At 30.0% G+C, this 20,191-nt stretch overlaps 3 protein-coding genes across 5 annotated transcripts in view; all 3 read left to right on the top strand.

Moving 5' to 3' along the window:
• Window positions 1-4,152, top strand: part of LOC113393532 (uncharacterized) — a 125,249-nt gene extending 121,097 nt beyond the window's left edge. For all 3 annotated transcript variants that reach the window (XM_026630475.2, XM_026630474.2, XM_026630472.2), the window contains one exon: window positions 392-4,152. In XM_026630475.2, the coding sequence (XP_026486260.1) occupies window positions 392-495 (104 nt within the window). In that variant the 3' untranslated portion in view covers window positions 496-4,152. The remainder of the gene's footprint in view (window positions 1-391) is intronic.
• LOC113393362 (cyclic GMP-AMP synthase-like receptor) overlaps window positions 1-20,191 on the top strand; it is a 186,452-nt gene that overhangs the window by 78,105 nt on the left and 88,156 nt on the right. The gene's annotated exons all lie outside the window — the stretch shown is intronic.
• Window positions 6,734-20,191, top strand: part of LOC113393531 (dual specificity testis-specific protein kinase 1) — an 80,109-nt gene continuing 66,651 nt past the window's right edge. Inside the window, exon 1 of the mRNA XM_026630471.2 lies at window positions 6,734-7,482. Within this exon, the coding sequence (XP_026486256.2) occupies window positions 7,126-7,482 (357 nt within the window). The 5' untranslated portion in view covers window positions 6,734-7,125. The remainder of the gene's footprint in view (window positions 7,483-20,191) is intronic.

The raw sequence follows: 20,191 nt of genomic DNA, 5'->3' as shown, positions 1-20,191 counted from the left end.
TTTGATTTTGCTGTTAGCTATATTGTTATCGGTATAGAAGCATTTTAAGTGGCACTATTGCTAAAGTAACAATGGATCGTTTTTCAGTGCACTGCATACTTGCATAAATGTATGTTTTAATGTTGAAAAGTTTAATACCCTACTTTTATGAGTCTACTCTATATATTTTACTTTGATCCTGTCTTATTCGATATGAATAACTTGATCTTGACCGATTTGTAATTATACTTACAAGCTATGGAGTAAATGTTATCGTAAATCCCATAAGTACACACAAATATAATATTGTTTTGCATGAAATTATTGACTTATGGGTTCATGGCTTTTGTAACCGAAGTTCTAGTTTTATCAAGTTCTATGCATACGACTCTTTAAATCTCACTTGTTTTAGGTAAGTGTCAAGACGAACCCAACAGCCAACCGCTCCAGAGAATTTCATCACCATACATAATCAGCGTGGCGCCAATCATCATCCATTACATCATACCGAGGTGATTCACAACCGAGTGTTAAAATATAGGAATTTGAACCCCCTACCGTTGTAATTATATTGATACGATGTTTAGATAAAAACTTTCATTTCACTTACATTGTTATAAAATTATTTATTATTAGTCTTTGAACTTGCTCATCACATTTATATTATAAGATTTATTTTTATTTAAAATTTAGTTTTAAATTGTATAAATTATGCAATGTATAAGATGTAATTTTACACTTCAATAACAAGATCATTCTGTTATTCAGAGTAATATTAATTCGTATTAATATTAACTAGCAACAACGAACAATGTATTTTCGTTTATTGTGTATGGTAACATTGTATGGAAACCACGTGCGCTTTTCATAGAATGTTATGTTTAATCTGGACGCTACAGAACAATATGCGTCCGAAAAATTTAATAACTACAATCATTCTATCCTATATACTCCCATTTATCATGATAACAATATTTTAATATAACTTTTAATCTAAACTCATACTACTTTAGTATCTGCTTTACCACATTTTTAAGGATTTCAAATAATCTCATAGATAATAAAATTTATATGACAAGCGTGGTATTAGAAACATATTTTGACATTAAATAAAGAGTTGAGACGCACCTTTAATATTTTATTATAAAAGTACATATAATTAAGTAATATTGTTGAAATATAATTCAGATGTTTGTCACATTATTTTCAATGATAGATATGGTGCAAATGGTTGTGAATTAAATGTTTAAATTAACAGTGAATGAGTCAAAACTTTGCGTTCATTTAAGTGTTAGCAACAGCTGGATTATTAGGGGTTATACATTGTAAAGATTGAAGTCTGTCTAATTCACAATTACAATATGTATCCGTTTTCTTCTTTATACCGGGCAGTACTCACACGTTATAACTACAGAATTAAATCCGCACACAATGCTACTAAACTATCTGTAATTTTAGTAACACGATGTCGTACGTTATTATACAATCTCGGACGAAGAACTATTATAATTTATTATCCTGTTGCTGACCAATCACTTATTGCTAGGACTAATATATCAATTGTAAACAATGTTAATGTGTTTTAGTACGGTTGTGTGAAAATGGCTTTACATCGATTGTAACGCCTGACACTGATAATTAAAACTTCGATAAGTTCTGTCAAACATTTTTGTTTGTCGTTCTCTTTACATATAGTTTGTTCTACAATAAATGATACCCGCAGGCCAATAATTGTCAGACATTAAGTTTAAATGAAAATGTCAACCAGCAAGTATTGTCTGAGATTTGATTTTTTACAAAAAGGTGTAACCTGTCGAGCAGTTGAAATGAAATATTAAGCCGCGGAATTCATATTGGTGTTTTAAGCTTTGTATACATTAGTTATTTTTAGCATAATCATTTAATTCTGTAGTTCTGACTATCAACAAAACTCTAGGTCCGTTATAAAAATAGTCTTAATTTTTAATTATCTTTGACTAGCAAAATTAATTATAAAAAAACTTATCACGTAACGCTTAACATTTTATAAAAGTTTCAAGTATCGTATATATATTTATTTTATGAATAGTTAAATGTAAAAATTAAATCATTGGACTATTGACTGCTAGGTACGTAAGTATTTTAGTTGCATTTATTTTATATAGGTACCTATATAACTTAATTTTACATTTACATAGAAAAAACGCATTGTTTTATAATTATTATTAACTGATACGGATTCAAGGATTACAGACATTCTCGATGATGGGAACCGTAGACTGCGAAATATGTCGAGCACGATTCGATAAATACGATAATAACGTTACAGAATCCAAATCAGTTAAAAATAATATAATGGAAACTTCACGCAGTAGTAAGAAATCGAATTATAATTTTAACTTAAAATTTACTTTATCGTAATTGTTTTTGTCAACTTTAGAATTAATTACTTCTTTAATTGTGTCGTTGTTTTACTGTATATGGTCATAAACTATAATGCTTTGATAAGTAATATGAGCAAAGAATAGTTTTTTAACAGAACTTGAGCCTTCTACATAATTGACCGTCAGACGTAAATGCCTGTCTCGTTAAAAAGAGCATACATTTGACATCGAACGACTTTTAACAGGGCTGCCAATATAATAACTATTAAAAAGTAATTGATTTTTAACTATTGACTTTTTAATAATCTGAAAAGTGGAAATAATTTCATAGGATGTTTTTTTTTATTATTCATTATATATACGTATTAAAGATAAATCTCTTTCATGAATTTCTGACTACAATCCTTAAACAGCTAATAAAATTAAAGACATATAGCTGCTGATACCCGTATTGTCTATGTTTGATTGAATATATAATTTTTAAATAACAATAAGGATGCATCCTTATTTCTTATATAATGTTAATACTTTAGCATTTCTAAAAAATCTATAAATAATAATACAAACATGAGTTAGCTTTAAATACACAGCATCGAAGACTATATCTTTCAAAAATATTATAACATTTAAAATCTTTTTCGCTTAAAATTAATCTTATATTACACAAAGTATGTTTTACATCAGCAAAGGTTTTCATGGTACAGTATTTAATAGAGATCAAACACGAAGCTTAGATGATATGTACAAAGTTATTGTAATTTTTAACGTGTTATTGCCGTAGCTAGAATAATTTAGCTTTATATTTTACCCAGAATGATATACATGAATTCTAATACTATGATTTACTATTATTATGTCAAGTATATCTTAATTAAAATTTTAATTATTTCTACCACCACGTTTAAAATAATTACCGAATATTATTTCAATTTGTTAGAAATAAAAACATGTCTCTGTTTTTAATGTCCTTAATCACCCATATCTCGTACATTCTCGTAAATATTTAAGTTAATTTTAAGTCTTCTTTCTGTATGTAGATGATTACCGTTATTGCACTGTACCTACTGTCGTATTACAGTGTGAGTCTAAAGCAGCTTGACTGGTAGGTCAACAAAACCCCTTTATATCTGCCATTATATAAGTATTAACACTTTAATAGAATAACTTGATAAAAATACCCAATTATTACTTTTATATATTACTTTGCTTGTTTGAGAAGTACTTATCTATATTGTATAGTTGTGTTTGATTTTTTTAAATTCTTTACATACAAATGAATAAAGCTCTTAGGTCAACTGTAATACGGCACCAACTCCTTTAGTATAGCATACACATTTGTTACAAGCGCGCCATTTGATGGTTGCTATAGTTAATAAAAATGTATTTGTTACAATTTATCTAAGGAGAGCATTGTTTTCCTTCATCAAGCAATACTAAGATAAATTAGTTTATAGAATATACATTAAGATAAGTGAAAGAACGAATACTCATTTTGAGATAAATGTATAGTTATCTAGATAGTTAAGGTTAGATATAAAATCGCAACAGCAATAATATATTTGTATTTATAGCTATTGAGCGTTAAATTTTTAATAGTTAGTAGGTAGACAGTTGTGAATAATTGAGCTGGTGTTGTTATTTTTTATTGTGACAGAGATTATTTCTTTGGAAGTAAGACGTGGAGTCATCGTTGAAATATGAGATGGTATTTCCAAAACACAATGACATCGTGGTTTACACCGTGTGATATAGATACATTTAATTAAGTATATAGTCGTCAGCATGGATTATAATAAACTGCAAAATTGTATTATGGAGTTTTATTTATTAATCCTTAAATAAATATATATATTTACTTGGTGGATGTGCTTTGTGCAAGACCGCCTGGGTATGTACCCACATAACAACTATAATAATTAGTATTGTTGTGTTTCGGTTCGAATAGTGAAGCACAAAGGAGATAAAATCTTAATTTCCGTGGTTTTTGGCACATTCGCGATGTAAGGAATAATTAAGTTTATTTATGGTGCCAATGTCTAAGAGCAGTGGTGACCACTTACTCATCAGGTGGCCCATTTACCTGATCACCAGCCTGTACCATAAATATATATATTAAATAGCACACTTAAATATAACAAGGAAAAGACATCCTTCTCCATTGTACTAAATGTTGATATCCAAGATTCGGTCCAATGAATAGAAGGTCTTATCATTTCCAAAATGCAATATCTGAAGGAAATACTTTAATATATGTATGAAAAGAGCATAATTATTATTATTTTATTTTATTTACATAATTAAAATGCAGGGTTATTAAAGAGCCGAGCTCTTTCAAGGCACAATCACCCGGCTCTTTCATAACTTATGCTTTAAAAAAATATAACCCTTAACATAACAACAATATAAAAACTATTGCGGCTTAGTCTTCGCATCTGCAAGGTCAAATATATGCAGAACCTCAATCTACAATCCATTTAACTATAGTTGCTTACATTAAAATGCCAAAAAACAAATTAAATGAAGTAAAATACTTTATTTTTAGTACCAAAAACTTTGACTCGGTGTGCAGGCGTCAATTGGTTTCCGCGGACTATCAAATGTATGTGGGTGACGGAAAAACAACAACCGAATGCGTTGATAAACTACCAAAATATTACAAGTGGCTCTTTCATGCCACTTCTCCCCTAATTATGTTTGATTCTACGACGTGACTGTTACTATTCTATATTTAATTACAACCCTGTAAGGTCTCCAGGCAAGATTGATTTAGGGACCGGGGCATCTGCCCTGATTGAAATTAAAATATTAAAATTAATTCATAATATATTTATCAGAGTCTCAACGCTTCTGTTTCTCTAGCTGTTTCTCTAGCCTCCAGACCTTTAAATCAGACTCTGAATTGATTAACAACACATCTAAGCTCACTGGATTTAGTTTTTTTTTCATATAAAATTAATAATATATTTTTTTATATCAGTTCTATGACTACACAGTCTAATTATATAGATTTCCATTCTCTACGAGTCCACAGGAAAATGATATATCAACTGGTCGTGAACACTGCAAAAATCTACTAAAATTAAAATTTGCAGTCCTTACCGAATCGATCGTTATGACATCGGTCATAACGATCGATTCTAAACAGAAACTAGCGAAAGTTTTAATTTTTTAGACATGAAGCGAATAATAGTGAACCAACGCGAATAAGATTTCCATTGATGAGAGACAATTCCGTTTAATGACAAATCCTTAGAATCACACCATCAAACTGGCAATACGTTACACCGGACCGTGATGAAAATCCTTGCTGGAGCTGGGAGAGGCGAATTCGAAGAATGAAGCTTCCTTATCCGCCGTGTGCTGTATCCAAGAATGCAGTTAACGTAATTGTTTTGCAATGAATATTATCCGTTAGGAGGGCAATCTGTAACGAATGGAGTTATGTCATATGAAACACAGGATCAAAGGCACGGGAAGACAAGTCTATCGCTACCGAATTAAAATCTGCGATCATATTAATATATTTTTAATAACCCAGTTTTGAACTCAGAACTTTGGATTCTACAGCCTAGTTACAAGTTACTACCAAAGAAGCAGACAATAATATATTATAGAATGGCGCTCGATAGATGGCGCTTGCATACTCAACTCAACTTCCGTCTTACCCAAAGACACTAAAGACTGTTTTGATTTTAACCCTTTTTAATAAATTTTAAATTAAAAATAATTAATTTCAAACTAATTGTCAGTATCAATCCTGCTTGGCCTTATAACTTAAAAACTATAAATTTAATGTTACATAATTAGTAAACCCAAAATATTCATTTGTATTACTTTAATGTAATCTGATTTCAAACGGTATTCGTTATTAATTTTCAAGCTTTTATTATCCCTTCCGTATAGAACAAATAAAAATTTTAATAATGGTAGGTTAATTTATGATTACTAGGAAGGTTTATAGAAAATGCTATGTATCCTCTATACAACGCCATCTGTTTTGGTAACTGATAGTTAAATAATTAATTAATATTTTTGCTACATTGTCAAAAAAAATATATAATTATTATGCACATTTTAATGAGAAGTAAATTTAAATTTGAGATTTTTTTTAAAATATAGTTTCAAATGTATATCATTGAATAAATTCTCACTTCCAACTCACTTCAAGTGAGTTATTAATAAAAAATAAGATGCAAAAAATATAATAAATATTAAATACAAATATTGGACAACATCACATACAAAATTATAATTACTATCGTTTTATTTTAATTTGTTTATAATATTACATATACACTGCGCCTTAAAGGTAACTATTTCGAACGCTTCCATAACAATGCTACCAATATTATAAATTTAAAACGCAACAGTCTTGCCAGCTTTTAAGAGTTTTATGTCAACTGTAGTTTGTAAGTGGCAATGCTTGCTTGCTTACTTTCTGCTTTCGTTGCTTAACTCGTACGCGCGTCGTTAGTCAATGGACTTTTCGGTTACAAGAATACAAAACATAACATACAAATAAGATAAATAAACTAGAGTGTACGATTTGTGTTACGTGCAAACCGTGAACACCAATAAAACTGGGATGCTTCGAAGATATTATGTGAAAGTGACAGTCTTATAATATCGAATTCTTTTTTTTTGTGAGAATTACAATGTTGTTTCGCATAGTTTCAAGTACCGCCACATAAATATTATAATGGGAACTCTGTGTACCCGTACGACTCGAAAGCACTATGTTCGAAGTGGGATGATAAATACAAGTTCGTGATTATCAGTTAGAATGCAAGACGAGTGTTCGAATACGAAGAGGAACTTCGAGCAGCGGAGGCCTACGAAAGTGCTGAAGATAGCGGAGAGTTTCACAAACTTGGACGAGACTGCTAAGGCTGGTCGATTTGTGCGTGGTCCCAACTCGAAGGTTGGGAAGAGGTTCCTGGAAAATGGGGGACGAAGTAGACGCGAGTGTTGTGATGATGGTTGTACGGAGTCGAGTGTAAGTGATGGTGAGAAACTTGGTGATCGAAGAGTGACCGGGTCCTCGTGCACGGCGCTCAGGACAGCAGTGGCAGCCCTCTATCCTTTCGACGATTTCATTTTAGAAAAAATCGGAACTGGCTTCTTCTCTGAAGTATTCAAAGTGAGTACCTCTGCTTTTATTTCAACCTTGGAATGTTTTGTTTATAATGATGATAGGTTATGTGCGTAATTTACACATTACTGTTAATAATAGTAATTCGAAATATCCTAGAAACCTGTTAGAAATATTTATATGAATACCTTGTTGAAACCTAATTTGATTTATTAGTAGTATGAAAATCTTATAAGAATACTAGAATAATAACAAAATATTTTACATAATATTATTAATTGAGTCATAATAATTATTTTTCTACAGCATATTTTTGTGTTATTATTTTAAGTAAAATTTAAAAATCTATTTCTAATTAAAATTTCCTAACAAATTAATTTTAACTCTAAAATAAAAAATGTATGTAAATATTGTTATTTTTGTATGTGGAGGTAGTTTACAAACAGTTTCTAATGAGTTTATTGTTCAAATTGCATAAGCTATTACATGTGATTCACAATTCATTACATAAATTATGTTTTGAAATTTATCATATATAAGCTTCTTATTTTGTATTGCGATGATAATGGAAATATTGACTGTAAATGTATTTTACTGATGAAAAAAATATGCCCTCTTTTTATTTGTTGATAAATATTGTGATAAATTATGTTATCAACTTTTGGCAAGATATATCAAGATCTTTGGCTATGTTCATAATCTCACCGATGCTGGCAACTTGCCTCAGCTATGTCCACACTAGAATATTTGTACTAGAATGTTGTTAATTTATTTCGTATTAAATCAATTTTCTCAATTAATCTAGGTTACTAATTTTCTATGATTGGCAACTTTTTTTTTGTTTCATAATGTTACATATTTTCTGAAAATTTTTAATTATTTTTTAAAGCATTTCTATTAATATAGCTTTAAAGCTAAAATGTTTAATTTATTTTCAATTAAATCAAATCATTAATTAATATACTCGAGAGATACCAATAAACATACAATTATCTATTTAAATAATTACTATTTAATGTTTAATCACTGGTTAATTAATATCAACATTTACTGTTCTAGATAAGTTGTGAAGAATTGGTGTTAGTTTTTTTTTTTAATATCGACCTTATTCTGAAGAACTAGATTTTATTCACTATGCTTTCACATTTCTATTTAAACCTGAGTTATACATCATAAATGTATCAAATTATAATATATTATCTTTTTAAAATTGATTAGTATATTTATATAATGTTGCATATAGATTGCATAAGAATGCAGATACATCAAAAATACACTCTATCAAACATAAAAGAAAGGTACCTTACATACAGACACAATAAATCATTAGAGATTTGTTACTTAATGAAACAAATATGACCAAAAATATACTTAAATAATTTTTAGTATTAATAATTTATTGCTTTTAGAGACATTATTTAAAGTATTTACCTTAACATGCATTGTTGTTTCTTTTTTACAACTTTTATATAGATAACATATAATTACACTTATAATAGGGCATAAATTAATGTTTAAATTTTACATCAAGTTAAAATATTATAACTAGCTCATCTAAGAATAAATACAATGGTTCAAAAAAGAGCCGAATCCAATAGATTAAGACTTACTTATTAAATAAGTATAATTCAAAGAAAACTGTTAATTTGCAAAAAAATGCATAATAATTAGATTAAATATTCATATTTTCTTTCCCGTTATTTAAATTTTATATTTTCATTATTAATAAAATTAATACCATTGATGTGATATTAATTTATGAATTATCCTTGTTCCCATTCATTTCTTATTATTCATTATGTAAATGTTAATTATACTAGTTTATCTTATCATCATTTTTTATTGCAATTAAATATAATTTGAACTGTCTACATAATGGTCAAGGTAAGGTATAAAAATGGGTAAATGGTTGGGATTTGTCTTGGCTTGGCTGAGTTTAAAACCAATCGCCTTGACAATTATTTTACCGCCAAAGCCGATTAGTTAATATTAATACATTTGGTTAGGATTTGGCAATCACCTCAATGATTTGGTCTTATTTCAAGCAAATAAGATCTTAGTTCTCATAGTTAATGATGATGAGCAATGGCTCTAATTTAATCATATAGTGTCTTGTTGTTATCAATTATGTGTGTGTATGGGTAATCCAAGTTTACCGAGTGTTACCAGTACAGGAGAAATAAGAAATAAAACTAAAGAATTATAGGAATACATCCTTATGTTATTGCATAAACAATATCATGACAATCATATAATTTGTACGTGTCATACATATGTCATGTTTTTTTATGTGCAGGAAGAAATATTTGTATTATATAGACTTATTGGATAATTGAAAAAATACACAAATACAAGGTAATTTTTTTAAATTTAATGTTATATAAAATTTATATTCAAATGTGATTTTAATTTGGAATTTCTTTAACGAATTTAAAGGGTACCTACAAAGATATAATAATTAATTTTTAATTAATTGTTAGTTGAACCTAAAATGTTGATACTGCCAAAGATTTACAAATTTTAATTTCATTAGAAACTATCAAAATAAAACAAGAAACCTATACAGGTATTTTTAAATAAAATTGAAGCATTTTTTTCTCATTTAATTTTTTAACACTTAAGTTTATCTAAACCTAAGTAATAGTGACCTAGTGATTATTTTTAATTATTTCTTTCTACAAAAGAAGAAAAAAGCATTTCTTGATGGTGTAGGGCTTTATGCAAACCTATATGAGTAGGTACCGCCAGTCGCCTTATATTCTACCGCCAATCTGCAATACCCAGTACTGTTGTGTTTTGGTTCGAACAGTGAGTGAGTCGGCGTAATAAAAGGGACATAACATTAGTTCCCAAGGTTAGGAGCGCGTTGGCGATGTAAGGCAGTGGTAACTCAACAAATCAGGTGGCCCTTAGCTGTTTTACTGAAAAACATTTTTGAATACCTTTCTTTAATCGACTAAATGGATTTATATGATTACTAACGAATGGCTGGAATGACTTTTCAATTTTATTTTCTTTATAATTATCAGATGCGACTAACAAAAAACCTATTGCACATCGATAGCATTGAACCTTCACACTACTCCCAAAAACAACTGTACAAATTTTCATCCTAATCGGATAACCGATACATGCATGCATGATGAACGCATACAACACGAAGAAAAAACGCATTCATTTTTATAGAATTATGTAGATACAAATATATTATTAACAGAAACGAAATTGCATTTTAATAAAACGTATTTAAATTTCATATTTTCTTCATAAACTTCCTACCGGTTAGTATTGCATGATGTAAAAATAAGGTCACGCTTGATGTCAGAATGCAAATTTAATATATTCATTTGCCGATTTAAATTCTGAAAGGTCTTCGTTATGGTTTTCCTAACCTTGCCAATGACCTTGGTTGTTTAGTTCAGCGTTTAGTACAATTTGAATTGTTTGTTAACTACCTTGAATGAATAATCTGACATTGAATCCTGGACAAATGTCACTAAGCCCATTGTATTGATGAGTATTGCTATCCTATAATATACTCCAAGAGTTATCTCTTGGAATATATTATAGGATAGATGATAAATCAAGATGAACAAGCTTTAGACTGACGTAATGCACGGGATTTTCTAAACTCTATTCCAACCGTAACAGGAAAAAAGATCATGTCTGTCTATAAACTATCACATGATAGTTAAAAAAATCTACTTGATTAAATAAAATGTGCCTTGAAATTAAGTTAAAAGTCAAAAATCTTTATTCAATACAGAAGTGTTACACTTGCTGATTGATAGTCAAAAATCTACCACCGGTTCGGCAATGATTTGAAAAGAACCTGCCGAAAGAAACTCAGCGCGATTTTATTTTATTTTATTAATCACGTAAAGTAGTGCTACAGGATTAATTTAACGAAAATAATATAGGACTCTTGTTATGTCTTTCCCTCATTAACAATTTGATATAAAAAGTAGGAGACAAAGTATCGTGTAACAACAACGTCTATTAGTAATGGGGATAATATATATGAGTCAACATAGTATGGTTTGAAATTAATGTTATTATTTAAGGTGTCGTCAGTGTCCGTGACGATGTTTGCCTCAGTACGCCGTTGTTAACTCAAGTGACGCCGAAGAAAGGCATGCCTCGACACTGAGATCATTCGTTAATTGTTTTTTATACACTTAATTATATTATATTAATAAACGAATTCTCATTTTAAATATTTGCCAAGTGATGAGCTAATATTTAGTTGGTAATTTATCGGTTTCGAATTATCAACACGTTAGATATAAAATGATAAATGTTTAAATAGATATGCAGGTGAGCCCAGGTGACCCAGTAGTCGGGACACGTATTAAACGAAGATCATGCCTTTCATTTCTCTCAAATTTTCATTTGTCGCATAAAAATCTGTCTGATGTGTCTAGCCATCATCGCACATAGAAACGGCATATTGGAATAAACTCTAAAGATCCTCAAGAGGTCATTGCCCACTTGTGTGACATTTATTATTGTTACTTTGTGTTATTATAGGAGTTGAATACAAACAGTCGATTTATACAAATCTAAACACGAACGTTCCAACAAAAACAACCTTTTCATATCATACGAAAAAGCTGAATCATTACTTCCTCTGTTTCTTTTAACAAAGGGCGGGAAAAGGTCTATCAGAAATAAGTTTTTATGAATAAAAATGATATTGCACAAATGTACAAACTCGTATGTCTGCGAATGCGGAGCGGTAATTAAATTACCTAAACTTTATCCAAACAATTACGTGTTTTCTATAATGAATTCTGAACGGAATCGGTATTGAAACTCAGCTGGTCCGGTGATCCGGTCTCAAAGTGTTATTAATGGACGATTAAAACTGTACGGATGCGTGATTGTGCATATACTGAAATATACGAATTACGTATACAGCGTTTCAAATACATGATCGGAAAATAAAAAAAGTACTTTTGACGGTGAGAAATTTAATAGAAACATTAAGGAAATATGTTCAGTGCATAACACAATGTGATACCTATACTAGTAGGTAGGTAGGTGGTAGGTACTAGTAGGTACGAAATAACTAGTAGGTACATGGAGCATAATTAATAAATACGTTTGAAAGTATTAATTAAACATTGATTAGCAGGCGTTTATTTAAACATAAATGTCTCTCTTTTTGTCACCATTGATTCGCCATAAGAAAGAAGAAAGAAAAGCATCGTTTCACTTACCGAAACTACATTTATAAATATCAGATATGTTAGGGTTTCCAGTACTTTTTTTTTTTTTCAAATACTTATGAAGTACTGCGTTAGTACCAATCAGTTATTATACCATATATAGTTTTTTTTTTATTATACCGCGGCAATGCGTGGCGTGTTGAACAAATAATAATTATAAATTGAATGGAGTAAATTTTATTATTATCTATATAAGTGAACACCGAAAACTGTCGAGCGGTTTTTTTTTATATTTATTATATAAAAGTTAACTTAATTTCATGTAGTGTTATAAGGTATGGTGACTTAAGTGTAAATAAAAAATGGTACAACTAAGGTGAACGGAGTCTGAACAAATGTCCGAAGTTTGACCACACACGATACTAGGTTTATATTTGTTTAATAAAATAAAAGCTACCGTTGACACTACATCAGTGAACTTAGGAGATCGTCATGCACTGCATAAAAAAAACATCGCATCGATAATTATGAGTCGATTAAAAAAGAATCGGATTATTTTAAAATATAAAATTAGAATTTAGTTCATTAATTTTTTTTACGATTAAGTACTGATTATGTCGAATTAATCTAAAAAATGTGAATAAAAAAAATATCTATTTGTAAAGGTATCGGGTAATACCTATGTATTGTAAAATTTTTATAAGAACTAATTTAAATAAATAAAATTGAAACCTCCTTGTACGACTCGTACGCCACCTATTGTACTATTGTACGCCTTGAATAGGAACAAAAACAAATATGTATTATACGTGTGATTAATCATCTTAATATATTAAAATCGATAAAAAGATTTAGGATCTTTTCGTTAAAGCTTTTGATCAGATGTGGGAAATTTATCGGCAATTATATTTTTATGGTTTATTTTACATTCGCTCAGTTTCTATTGTCTTTGACTGTACTTACTGCGGAAAATAGAACTACAAAGTCGCTTATTAAATATTTATTCTCCCTTTACTTCCGTCAACTTCACTGCACTTTACTATGAAACAGGCGAAGTGATTTAGTTATCGTGTACACAATGATATATTTTTTTAAAATGAAACGCAAAAAAAGATTTGAACGAACTGAAAACTTACAAATTTAAATACAATGTTGTCACAAACAATTTGACGAGTATTTTCTAAACACGACATTAATAAAATTGATGATGAAATAAAAATACACAAAGCCTTTGAAATAAATTTTCCTCAAGATTTTCTCTTTTAATGATATTAATAAAACAATTGTTTATCGTAACAGTTCGACTTCCACGGAAGAAATTAATAGAAGTTTTTGTTCGGCATTGTAAACGACCTACCGAGATTGAATGCAGGAAAATGTGTCTAAGGAAGTTTATTTGTTGATGCAGGATGTTACCTTCAACGAAGGTTTTAATGGAAACAATTTGAGCAAAAAATCTAAAAGAGCACTTTAAGTAGTACTAGTACTTGTATACTTCATAAAAACGTTTTTTACATTCCATTTTTGAATATGAAAAATACTGAAAGCTCATTGGTCGACAATTACGTCATCCGCTGCTTGACCAATGACCATTCATTTTAATGAAAAAAATTGTTAATCTGGATTTGATCAGTGTTTCAAAAATTAAAACCAAAACATGAAAATACTTAATTTGATTATAAGAAACCTACCAGTTACAGAATGAAGTAATGACGCAACCGAATTTTATTTATAAAGAATCCTGTTGGTTTGTAATACAGGATGTTGCCATCACTCCCAATGTTCACAATATGAAATGCTTAATTATAGAAGACCACGTGCGTTTTGTTTGTGATGTGCGTTGAGCTTATTAAAATCTATTTATAGATCGTTTCAGCGCCGGCAAAATTGAGTCGTAATATAAAAATATATTTCTTCGATCTGGGTAGAAATAGGCCACATCATAGTAAATAGTGGTAATTAAAAATATATAGAATTAAAACTTAAGTATTGAAATTTAGAATTATGAAATATCAAGATTGATAGGATTAACTATAGAATTTAATTTACACTGGCTCATTCATAAAACGAAAACGGATTGCTTATTACCATTAGAATTACAGTAAAAGAGTTTCTGAAATGGTTTCAGATGTAAATGTAATTGGTAAAAACTATTTCTATACTATTTTAAAAATGTATTAGCTACTGCTTTAAACTGAAATGCAGCAATACAGAATATTACTGTTTGGCGGCGGAATAATTTTCTCAGGTAATCACCCAGGCTGGCCTGCAGAAAGCCCGACCACGCAATTTTCTAATAGCTCTGCTATATTGTGTACTACTAACAGTTCTTGATTAAAATATCTCTATTTATAACACAAAACTACTTCCACATAAACTAATTATATCCATTTTCATTTTACTTCCAAAGTTCCGATAACAGTTTCATTGACGTTCAAGAGCCATTTTTTTGCAAATCCATTATTAATATCATAGATTATTCAAGCTCTCGATATCGAGTCAATTTGATGTGAAATGTTGTTTATTTGGCTTATGTCCTCTTGTGTTTGGAATAGACTATAGTATTAATTAACGTTGTTTAAATACGAACTATGTAATATTAAATCACTCGTATATTAATTTATTCATAGTAAAATAAGTTAGCCAACGTATTTAAATAGAATATCTGCCTCTCAGACTTGCTAACAAAAAACGAATACAAGTATATGAATTCCAAGCGTCTTACCTCGACCGCTTTTCGAACGAAATCCACCCGTCGCGTCGTTCGAGCAGATGTTTTCGACATTTGGCTTAGATAACGATGTTAATAGCCGCTTGGATTCTGCAATACACCTTTATTTGTCGCTAACAAATAACAAATAACAAGATAGAAACATAATTGAGACTGCGAATGAGTCAACGGCGTGTGATTATTATTAAACATTTGAATATTTAATAATAATAATAATATACACTCACGACTCACGTCTAATATTTTTCCTTCATTTAATTTCGCGGTTTAACATCCATGATCAAAACAGTTTTTCTTGCTGAATTTGTGTTCATTCATTTTTAATCGGGAGGGAATCTGTATAATATGTGAGACTTTTGCTACATGTATATATATGCCTATATCTAGCTACTAACATCTTATATAGTATATTAACATCAGCTCCAAACCTTCTTATCAAGCCTTTGCCTAATAATGTATTCAATACTATTTAATAATTTAAAAAAAAAGCTTGTTTATGGTGTGTGTATTAATATTATAATCGTTACATACTTATATGGTTGTGTTTAGGTACTAACACCTAACATACATAATATGTAAACATAGGGAGAAAGAAAACGATATATTAAATCAGTATATTTGACATAAATATAGAAGCATGTTTGGGCAAAAATCACTCTTATATACAATATAATTTAGTCCTCTATGAAAAAAATACATTTTATTTAAAAAAAAAAATTGTTCATACAAGTTTTTTCTGAAAGAAGTTGCCGTCTGTGATGAGGCTGCCTGATATTTGAATGAATTCCCATTCGTGTCATCGATTATTTATTAATTTACACATTTATACTTTCAAATACGTTACGATTAGTAATAAATATTTCCTTTTGTCAAAATAATACATAATGTTTTCTTAAAATTAATTATTATAGGTGTATAATTTTGTTGATTTTTACGTTCTTACGTCGTGCAAATCGTCACCGTAATCACATTGACCCAAAACAAAACTGGTTTTAAAAAAGTATTTTTTTTTTATTCGTATTTTACTGTTCAATAATTATATCATTATTATTATTTTATTGTAAACGGCCTTTGTCGTAACCTTATTGATAAAGGCGCCGCTTTTTGATAAGCCGTCACAGCGATTGTTTATAGTTTGTAATTACGATACTATTATTAGCGGTTACGTAGAGCAATCTTAACAGAGGTCAGGTAGGATAACTGCAAGCTCTTGATATCATGACGTCGAAATCATAATTAAATCGATATACTTTCTTTATGCTATATATTTATGCAAATTTTTATTATAAATGTATGTACACATATATATATATATATAATTTAATAATATTTTATGTATAATTGGAACTTAGTTATATTTCTTAACGGTCTTATCTCTGTAACTAATAGTCTGATTTTAATATATCTTCTGCATTCGATAGACCCAATTCTTGAGGAAGGTCACAAGCTAGATAATCTCTTGTTACGGCTTAAGGGAGTTAAGGAGGAACGTTTAACGCGGGTAAAACTAGCTAGCTAAACCATTCTTAGGTGGTATTTTATTAAGTAAGTATTAACAAGTTAATTATGGACGAAGGTCTTATCTCTTATTAGTCATAACCGATTTGCGGATATACCATATGCATGTGTCCGGATTGGATTTTTTTCGGACACGTGCAGATTTCCTTCACCGCCGAACACAAGATGAATTTTAAAAACGCAGCTTAAAACCAACGACCTTAGCATAAAGGTCAACATATCGTTACCACTGACTCATCACTGTTAATTATGTATTACGATCCATATTTTGTTAATGAATACTTTTTTCGTCACATTATCGTTTAATTTTAATTTAAAAAAAACTCGTCCATTTCCGATGTAATCCAAATGTCTAGCCGAGAAGACCTTTAAAAAGGCCGACAAACGTGTTCTCAATGTATCATAAGAAATTACAACCGTTATGAAGTTGAGTTATAATAATGCCTTTTACCAATTTTCTTAACAACGCATAAAGTATGAAAACTATTGTAGTAAAAAAAAACACTTATTAAATTGTTCATATTTTAAAAAGTAAATATTGGTAAACAGTTCTTGACCAATTAATAAAGCTTCTTATCGAGGCTGTTTATAAAATATTGCAAAAAATATATAATCTACATGAGTCTGATGAAATTTCGAAATTTTAAATTAAGAACGAAAAACAAACTGCACACCAATTCTTTTAACAAGAGAGTAGGTTTTTTCACAGCAGCAGTAGAACATACTGTTACTCTAAAGTGTCTATCATCATAAATGACGTCAGCAGGTATGAAATTGTTCCATTAGGTATGGAATTTGTTAAGAAATAAAATTGACAATCTTGATTCCTAATTACCAATTATAAAATTGGCGACGCAAGTAGGAAACTGCGCCAACGTTTAAAAGAATGAGAGTTTAATTTTTAGGAGATCCAAGTTTTTAAAATCCATTATTCGAAAAACTCGTGATTATTATTATTTCCTGGCCTCGTGGAAAATTACAATAAAAGCTATTAGATACTAGACGAACGATTATTATAAATCGTTTTTTAATTTTATCTAATATTTTAGGTGAGCTACGTTGGTAGTCAACGGATAATTTGACCTTATTGTAATGTAGTACGTATAACGTTATATGATGAAATATAGGAGAAGCAATGATGTCCTACCAATTACTATTCATGTTAAATTCACGTTTATGGAAGAATATCATAACGATATAAAAACTGGCAAAGATAAGGCAACCATGATTCGGAAGAAAGAGCCTTTGTCTAGTACAGAATGTACTGCTGCAGGCCAGGTACTAGTGGCGACAGCGTCAAACCGCTGGATTCATAAGGCACAGGACAGGAGAATCCAGAAGATCACTTCCATCGCCAGATGAAAATAAATTTGAAGGAATAACTTCATTAGAAACTAAATAAATGCTAGAATCTCAATCCACAGCATGACACCATAACCCTAGGACGCTCCGCTGAAGTATACACTAAACTTGGTGATGGAAAGTTTATATACTATGTATACAACGAAATATATAAATCCACATGTTAGCAAATCCAAGGCGACCCTTTTTTACCATTAATTCATGTAACGCCAAATGCAATCATGCAATTAATAATTTCAAGTTCAAAACTATATTTATAGCCTATAGATAGATATTAATGCCCTTACAATTCATTATGTCTCTATATTTATCAATAATATTATAATAAATACTCCACGATCAATCAATTCGACCCCGCTATATTTTTTTCATGTAAAATAATATGTTAATAAATTACATTTACGTCAAAAATTAATATTAAACAACATTTCGCCCAGTCAATGCCAAAGTTACATATCTCTTTTACGAGTACAATGTGTTAACCCTTAATTGGTTGCTAGTTTTTTAGGTTAATGGTTGCATATCACTCGCAACCTTGTTCAGAAGGTTGCAGTTTATCAATCGGAGACAGCACTTAACAATCGATTGAACAATATGCTCGTATGGATTGCTTTTTAAGATGCGATAAATTTTGTATTTAAGCGATAAAAATAAGGTAGGCGGTTTGCGATAAAAGGGTTAAGTAATTGTGTTATAACTGACTTGTTAATGTAGTAGTTTACTTTTAAGGCAAAACAATCCTCGGGTTTGGCTAGTAAAAAATATTGGATCTTTCTGGCAAAAAAAATTCAGTCGCAGATCGAAGTTTCTGCATCGAAAGTCTTATCGGGTCGTGTCGGATGCCGTCCTATCGGTTTATACAAGTTACGGAACGGAGAATGTACTTGTGTTTTCGCGCACACTTTTGTATCTACTATCATCTTATTCCCTGCCCACTTGGTTAGTGACACTTGAGAATGTCCGTCGAGCAATAAAACAGTGGATAGCTTAAGTTTTATACCGAAATACGGCAGTTGAAAGTACCTACTTCTGTTTGGCGGTAGAATGAAAAAACGTAAGGAAGCTTCATATCCAGACGAACACAAAACAATATCACTAGTTATATATCATAACAGCTTGTGAACATATACAAGTAGGTATATACTTTGATTTTAGCATTGTTCGATTTATTCTCGTAATAAAATATTTTAAAAGTGTAAGTCGTGAATCCAAATCCCTGGGATTTGCCTCGAGCGACCACGAAAGGAAAAAGGTCTTTCCGAAAAAAAAACTATTATCCCTTATTTTTATTCGTCGCTGGCTCTCGTTTAATGGCTTTCCTATTGATTACAATAGTCATGGTTATTGTGTTTACATTGATTCTGAGATGCAATACAAATTCCTCATTTATAGCTCTGGCGTCAATCCCATTTGGCAGAATATCATAAAATTACAAGTATGCATCAAAATGTGTTACAGATTGATGTTACATGAAACAAATTGTTTTAATATGTTATGAAGTATTTTTATTTGTATGTTGACAATTGTATGATCTTCGCACTTGATAGATGATGCGATGTGTTGCCCGAATATATATTATATCGGCATTATTTTTTATATACAATGTAATAGATTATGGGAGCTACTTCGACAGATATTTCTTTTGCTGATTGCCTTTGTAAGAACATTTTTGAAACGTTTTCTGAGATCTTTGGTTAACATTCGTTACTAGTATATGGTTATTCCTGGTATAAATTATGGGATCCTACATGCTTTGTCCCTTTTGATTGTAATCACACTCATCTTGTGAAATTCTATATAGGTACCATTCTCTTCCAGTGCATAAAGTTTAACAATAACTGACGTATAAGACACTTACTTTTAGACAGTATTGTTTTTTAAATTGGTATAATGTAATTTAGCTTCATGAATGGAAATGACAAAAACATTCGAAATAATAGTGAACATCAAGTATTTAATTTGGACTCAAAGTTTG

This window comes from Vanessa tameamea, chromosome 6 (assembly GCF_037043105.1).
Source record: "Vanessa tameamea isolate UH-Manoa-2023 chromosome 6, ilVanTame1 primary haplotype, whole genome shotgun sequence".
Lineage (NCBI taxonomy): Eukaryota > Metazoa > Arthropoda > Insecta > Lepidoptera > Nymphalidae > Vanessa > Vanessa tameamea.
The sequence above is the reverse complement of the archived record's forward strand: the minus strand, read 5'-3'. Positions and strand labels throughout refer to the sequence as shown.